This window comes from Dermacentor variabilis, chromosome 8, assembly GCF_050947875.1.
Source record: "Dermacentor variabilis isolate Ectoservices chromosome 8, ASM5094787v1, whole genome shotgun sequence".
Taxonomy (NCBI): Eukaryota; Metazoa; Arthropoda; class Arachnida; order Ixodida; family Ixodidae; genus Dermacentor; species Dermacentor variabilis.
Genome location: NC_134575.1, coordinates 43,826,272 through 43,833,804, shown reverse-complemented (window position 1 = coordinate 43,833,804; position 7,533 = coordinate 43,826,272). Strand labels below are relative to the sequence as shown.

The 7,533-nt window shown below is 48.2% G+C and overlaps 1 protein-coding gene across 1 annotated transcript; it reads left to right on the top strand.

Annotated features, from left to right (window-relative positions):
- Positions 1-1,730: 1,730 nt before the first annotated feature.
- LOC142591016 (uncharacterized) lies at positions 1,731-4,675 on the top strand. Its single transcript, XM_075703391.1, has 2 exons — positions 1,731-3,449; positions 4,173-4,675. Exons 1-2 carry the CDS (start codon positions 1,807-1,809, stop codon positions 4,471-4,473), a joined length of 1,944 nt encoding a protein of 647 aa, XP_075559506.1. The 5' UTR covers positions 1,731-1,806; the 3' UTR covers positions 4,474-4,675.
- Positions 4,676-7,533: the final 2,858 nt, after the last annotated feature.

Sequence of the window (7,533 nt, the reverse complement as noted above, 5' to 3'; positions counted from 1 at the left end):
AAGCTTCTCTATAAGATAGAATGCATGGGTATACCATTTTTTATCATTCGATGGATTCAAGCCTACCTTACAGACAGACGGCAATATGTAGAAATTAATAAGACCCCTTTTAGTGTTGTTAATGTTCACTCAGGAGTTCCTCAGGGAAGTGTGCTGGGACCATTGTTGTTTTTAATATATGTAAATGATTTAGTTACGGTTGTTCCTGAAGATGTCTCTGTTGAGTTATTTGCAGACGACTGTGTTGTGTTTAAACAAATTTCATCAGAACATGACCACAGCTCTGTACAAAAAGCAGTTTTTGCCATTGAAGGATGGTGTCTGAAATGGGCTATGGAACTTAATAGTGAAAAAACTGTTCCTCTTACGTATAACTAGAAAAAAGCCTCCCAGTTTGCGTCGTTACTTTCTTCGCGGCAACTTGATTTTTTGGAAGTTGAGAAATATAAATATTTAGGTGTAACAGTGGACAATAAGTTAATACGGTAGCTCACATTACTAATATTTCTGCTGCTGCATTACGAAAGCTATGGGTTTTACGAAGAAAGTTAAAAACTGCCCCCTACACACATAAAAAATTGGCTTACGAAACTTGTGTGCGGTCTTTACTTGAATATGCTTCAGTAGTGTGGGACCCATACACGAAAAAAGATGTAATGATCCTTCAAAAAGTCAATAGAAAAGCGGTTAGGTTTATATACGGAAAATACAGAAGGGAGGACTCTCCCTCGTAGTTAATGATCTCAAATAACATTCATACACTAGAAACCCGTCGAAAGGTTAATAGATTGATATTCTTGTTTAATAGTTTAACAGAAAATAATAAGCTCCAGCATCCAGAGTGCATTAAGCGTCCTCTAGTGAGAAGCACTCGGCGCGTTCATAAGCATTCCCTTGCTCCCCTTTTCCCCAAAACTAATAGTTTTAAATTCAATTTTTCCCTAGAACAGTGCAAGATTGCAATTCGTTACCGGCATCTGTTCTTTCCTGAAAAATTTTTTCTGATGCGTTACATCGTGTACTTACCTGATATGTATGTTTCGTATCCGTGTGCTGCTAATATTGTATAATTTTATTCTTTTAGTTTATTCTTTTGATATCCGTGTGTTGCTAATATTGTATAAATTTTAATCTCTTGGTTATACAACAATGTAAATTCATTCCTGCTTGGGCCAAGCAATGGCCTGCACTTTGCTGAAATAAATAAATAAATAATGCGAAGGTTGTGGGATCGTTGCCCACCTGCGGCAAGATGTTTTTTTCATCCACATTCATTGCCATTAATTTATCATTTCCTTAATTAATTAAGCAAGTACAAGTAATTGCCCCTATGTCCTCGTTTGTTGTTTTCTCGTGACACCTCAATACGAGGTCTTTTCAAAAAATTATTCGGTATTATATTCCGATACATTGAAGAAATCCCCCTCGTTTCAAGGCCGTCTTCGGGACTTGAGAGAAAGGTCGTTCACGGTCCCCTTAGAGCATCCATTGCCTTTTCGTGTCAGACGTGTGTGACTTTTTTTTTCTCTCGCAGGTTAAATGGCCACTGCCGGAAGTGACACGGAAGCAGCTCTGGCGCCTCACGGTGCCAATGAAGTGAGCTACCAGTTGGTTGACCTCGAAGGCGTCACAGGCTGCTTCTCTGGAAAAATCATCGACTACCGTATACCTTGCACGGCAACCGAAAACACGGCGTGCCAGATTGTCCCCCATATTCCCGTGTGGAACGAGTTATTCTGCTGGCTTGATTTGGAGCTCCGCGAGTTGTCGGAGACCGGAGGGCAACTTGGCCTGGTGGATTTCCCTATGACGCACGTTCCTTGGTGGAAATCGGACGACAAACTACAGCAGGCCGTCACTCTGGTGCACTGGCTGCTAAAGACGCATCGCTGCGTGGTGTCTGTGCATATTCCGAAACCTTGGAACGGTGTGATAAGCTCGAAATTGTATAGAGATATATTTTGGAAAGCACTCCATGGCAATTCTTCTATAAAATATGTGACCTTGCAGCATTGGTCAGAGATCGAAAACGCAAGCTTTTACAAAAGTTACTTCTCTCTGAAATGCCTCGAGGAACTTGAACTTGGGGGACTTGAAGGTCTCTCACGTGATTTGCACATTTCACAAGCCATTTCGACGCTTTCCCAAACTACAACAACCTTGACTAAGCTCCACGTACCTTTTATGCCACAAGTAGAAAGAACTCAAGCGATGGACTTCTTTGCAGCGCTCATAGCCAACTCAAGATTGCGAGATTTGACGCTGGGGTCCAATATAATTGGAGCAGACCCAACTTCATTTCTTGGATTTCTGGTCAGTACCGCCACCTTACAACATTTGAGCGTGTTCGACTGCTACGGAATGTTTCGTGACAATGCGTTGAAGTGGGTTTTCGAAGGTATGCTCAAGAACCGCACAGTCTGCAGCTTAGAGGCAAGGGACTTCGTATTGGATTCGGAAAGTGTTGAGCTGGGAGCGAGGATGCTGGCAGAAAACAAAGTTTTGACAAACTTTAAGTTTTTATCTTGCGTCGCACGCAATAGTAATCTACAAACCACACAGCCGATTCGTCTAGAGTTGATTGCGGATATCGTCACGTGGGCTAAAGCGATTTCCCAAAACAACGCGCTCCAATATGCGACGTTGAGTTTCGGCATCTGCACAGCAGAGCAATGGGGATCATTCTTCCGTGTTCTGTCGAAACGAAGAAACCTCAAGATGGTGACCATTGACGTCCGAGAAGACGAATACGGTAACTTGGCCAGTGTCGTCAATGATCTTGAACGAAGCGGCAGTAAAGATAAAGTTTCTTTCACAGCTCCCTGCAGACTAGACACATGGGCACCCTCTGAATCCATGCGCTACTCCGGCCTTGAAGTGTATCTGTCGAACTGCAATGTACCTAACCTTCGTCCAGTTTCTCAGCAGCTTCGTATTTTATCGCACTTGAATACTTTGAGCCTCAGAATGAATCACTGGCACAGCACGATTTTTTTTCTCATTGCCGAATACATAGCAACCACATCTACGCTCCAAGCGCTCCACATGCAGTTCAATGACGCATATGTCCAGCCCGAATCACTCAAATGGTGGCCAGCTCTTTCACAGTCGCTACGGCTCAACAGGAGCATCACTGAGCTTGGCATTGGTGTTGATGCCAGATCAGGCGAATATGTGACAATCGTTGCCGATACTATAATCCAGAGCGCGACGATACGAAAGATCTGCTTAATGCACTGGTGTTCACGTCCACTCCCCTACTTCACGCGCCGGCTGGCCGCCGGCATTTTCAAGAACCGCACGCTGTGCAGCGCCACCAGCTGGATGCTTTACGTGCCTTGGGATATCGAGTGGGCCGCCGACTGGTTCGCCGTACGCGACACAGCGCGGAGGAACTCGACATTTGTGGCCCGAGCAGCTCAATTCCTGAAGCACGCACGGTGCGACAGGTAAGCACAGCTCCTCCGCCATAATCAGCCTGGCGAAAGCGAATGCTGGGCCAGACATCATCGCTCACCCCTTGTATTGCGTAATCCGAGTCTGTACGAGACGCTTCGGCTGATTAGTGTAAGGCTTTAAAAATCCAGGTGCCCGCTACAGAAATGCAGGCAACTATTGTTGCGTGTGCTCTTGTGCAACTGTAAGTATTTCATTACGAGTCTAAGTCACGAATCATAGCCATAGAATCAGCCAAGAGTTTGACGTAATAGTTCTGCGGAAACCCGCAAGGTGGAGAGAGCTAATAGATAAAGGGAAAATCAGACATCCGCACAAACGTAGCTAAGTGCTACAACGTAAACCCAAACGGATTCCTCGAAAGAAAAGCTACGCAGATGAAGAAAAATTCGTCCCAGTCCGGGACGTCTTGGTTCAGGTTTCTTTTGTAGCACATAGCGGCGTTTGGGTGGATGTCCCATTTTCCCTTTGCCAGAATCAGCCTAGTTCTAACGTATTGCGCGCAGGAAATCCAACGCATTCTTTAGCGTAGAGGTGGGGTGGCAATAGTCAACGTAATTCTGTCCGAAAAGATAGCTGGTGTGGTTCTATTTTTTTTTCCCGCTCTCCAAAGAAGGCGTGCGAAATCTGAAAATATACCGCGACTAGGTGCTTACGCGCAGTGACATTGGTGCCCTCAAGCGTGCGAAAAACGACTAACATCCGTTTCTCGCCAGGTTATGTGCCGCAGGCTTGGACCGAGTCTCCCGCCATCCAGCCCTCGTGGCAGAGCTCGCCCAAGTGTTGTCCGTCGACAAGGCCGAGGCAGACGACATGGTACGACAAAATTTCCGGTGCATCGAGGGTCTGCACGACTTCATGCGACTGGCCGGGGTCGTCAAGGAGCAGGTCACGTGCCTGCCACGTCAGGACGGCCGCATGCAACTGGACGGCCTTAATGAAGACTGCTGGGCCGGCGTGAGGCGCTACCTGGAGCTGGACGACGTAGGATGGGACTGCCGCTGTAGCGTGTGCTGAGCTACGCGTGGCCGGCGGGAGGTCCTGATCCAACTTCACGCAGAGTCGGAGGCGAGGAGAGCTCTCCCGGCGGAGAATTATTCGCGCAATGTTTGGATGTTGTCGTGGTCATTAGGAACGAGACAAAGAGTGTAGCTTCAAACTCCTTAAGTAACACCCCTCAGTCCCCAGATTCCCCAGACAGTCCCTAAGGACGAAACGAGGTCGAGGTCGAAAGAGAGAGGGTCCGGGCAGCCTAAGTGGCCCTAACGCCACCCTCGGCGACTGGCGCTGCCTGAAACCGCGCTGAGGCGTCAGGCCGATCTGGCGGTCAGTCAGAATGGTGCGTCGGGCAAGTTTTATGGCCCGGCATGGACCAAAGGGAACCAACTGCAAGGCACGGGGTTGAAACACAGCCCTCCTTTGGAAACCGTCCCAAACACAACGGGAGGCGTCCGTGGTGCGGGTGGCGCCGGACGCAAGGGTGGGGGGGGGGGTGCATTGCTGCCGCACGGGTAGTGGCAGAATAGCAGTCGGTGAGCCGGTGGCCGCTTGCGTAGTGGACGCCGTGCATGCAGTCGCCGTGTTCTCGAAGCAGGCACCATGCGGGGATGAATGTTGCCTCCACGGTCGACACACCATAGCTCTGGCCTCCCGTCAGGCAAACCCAGGGCACAAACATAACAGCTCCTCCGCCGACGGGGAAGGTATCTTGTGTCCTGTCTCGATTTTCTCCTAAATCACGTAGGGCGAAGCCACTGGCTCGGCAAGCGCCAACCGTACTCCCCAAGCGACCAAGCCGACGTTGACATTGAAAATTCCAATAGTTCGTTAACTCCTGGCAGTCACACAAGAGTACTCGCTACTTCACAAGGCAAATAAGCGAAAATATACAGTTGCAGCCAAAAGAAATTTAGCACAAGCTGGCAAGATTAACTAAAAGGCGCGGCTTAAACCATTGGCATTGGCTTCTCCCTTTCGGGAGGGCACGCTGAAGTTCAGCTCCTGGAGTGCTAAACGCCACCTTAACAATGGGGGATTCTTGCCTGACATTTGACCCAGCCCGCTGCGGGGGCAATGATCAATCACAAAGACAAATGTCATTCCGCAAAGGTAGCAGGCCAGTTTTTGAGATGCACAAACGAGGTATGCACATTCTTCCGATGGGCTATAGGCCTCCTCCCGTACCGTGAGGTTTCGGCTAGCGTATAACACTGGGTGCTCTCCGCCATTGTCATTCTCCTGACACAACAAAACCCCCAACCCACGATTGCTTGCAAGGCACTGTGCAATGAAGGGTCGTTCGTAGTTCGGTGCACACAGCACGGGAGAAGCCGATAGAGCCGCTTTGATCCCCTGAAAGGCGTCCTCCTTGGCGTCATCCCAAATTACTCTTTCAGGAGCCGATTTTCTCGGGGAATCGGTCAGTGGAGCCGCTAGGTCTGAATATTGGGAAATGTACCGCTGGTAATATCCAGTCAACCGCAGAAGAGCTCTGATGCCCGACTTTTTTTTTAGGGGCTCGCGGAAACACCGTCACTGCTTCTATCTTTACTTCGTCGGGTTTCCTTTTGTCTTGTGCTTCAATATGGTAAAGGTACTTTACCTCGGCGTGAGCTAACTGGTATTTCATGAGTTTCACAATGAAGACCTGCATCTCTCAAGCGCCGAAAAACGGCACGGAGGTGATAGATATGCACCTCCCAGGCGACAGAAAATATAGCTACATCGTCTGAATAAGAAGGGGCATAGTCATTGGCGCCCTTTAACACCCTGTCCATTAAGCTTGAAAAACAGAAAGGAGCATTCTTGAGCCAGAAACTCAACACAATGGATCTAAATGTGTCCATCGGAATCACAAAGTCAGCACACAGGCTGGCCCGCTCCGTCATCGGCACTTGCCAGTAGCCCCTAATTCCAGAGTGGATACATACCGCCCGGCGCTCACGTTCTCAACATTTGGAATGGGATACTCCTGATCGTTGGTTATCGCATTCAGCTTCCTATAATCGATGCAAGGTTGTGGGTATTTACCCGGGACGTCTACAAGAATGAACGGAGAAGCATAGAAGATCTTGCAAAGTTGGATTATATTAAGTTCTAGCATCCGCTCAACTTCGCTGTGACATTCCATGCCTAAGTGGAATGAACGTAATCGCGGTGACATCCTGTAAGCTCGTGATTCCACCGAAGTCTCGGATATGATGAGTTCGATGTCATGAGTCATCAGATCCGTCTTTCCTGGATTTTGAAAAAACATCCATGCTCTCTTCTGCCAAGTTTTTTAGATCAGCCAATTGCATGTCTGTCAAAGCTTCCTGAGATGCAGCGACCCTCATCACATCTCCCGCAATCGTAATTTCGTTCATTCCACTTCAGCATGCAATTTCTCTCGCCACTTCCTCCGTCAAGTTGAGAGCTAAATTAACTCTTTTGACTTTTCGGAAGTTCTCTAAATTTACGAGATAGAGGCCTATGTCTTGCCCAACCTTGAAGGGCTGCATAAATTTAGACAGATCATAAAGGTCATGTTTACCTGTTGCCTCTGATTCCGGAACCACACTTGCATTTCTCAAAAGCCGGCTTCAAGAGGAAGTTACTCCATCTGAAGCGCTGTTAGCTTCTGCTCGTCCGCCTTGCGCCCTAGGATCTCGTTCCACATTTCCACGATTTCCTATTTCGCTAGGTCCGTGCTCTCAATCGTTTCAGTGATGCTTGATTTCGTGATTTGAAGCTGAACTTCAACGCTGAGCATCTCGCAAAAGGTTATGAGCTGAATTCTAAGCAACCGTTTCAGATCCATCGCGGCGCGGAACACTGGTGTCACAATGCTTCGACCTCTACCCAGAAGTACCAAAACACACGCTTCTGCAGCAGGCCCCTACCAGCGATTACGATTACACCTCTGCCCAATCAGCCTGGTCACTCAAAAGAGCAAAGCCAATACTCACCAGCCCAAAGCTGTCCATTACTGTGATCTCGGTGTGCTGTCATACTTAAGGCTCGATCCCACCGCTCGCCATCCAGTTGTTGAGTGTGCCGAGGTATGTGTGGCCGGCAGGAGGTGTTAATCCCACTTCA

Excerpts from the sequence above, each read along its gene's own strand:
- LOC142591016 (XM_075703391.1), top strand. The coding sequence starts at position 1,807 with ATGACGCACGTTCCTTGGTGGAAATCGGACGACAAACTACAGCAGGCC. Across the intron at positions 3,450-4,172 it reads AAGCACGCACGGTGCGACAG|GTTATGTGCCGCAGGCTTGG; the intron begins GTAAGCACAGCT and ends GTTTCTCGCCAG.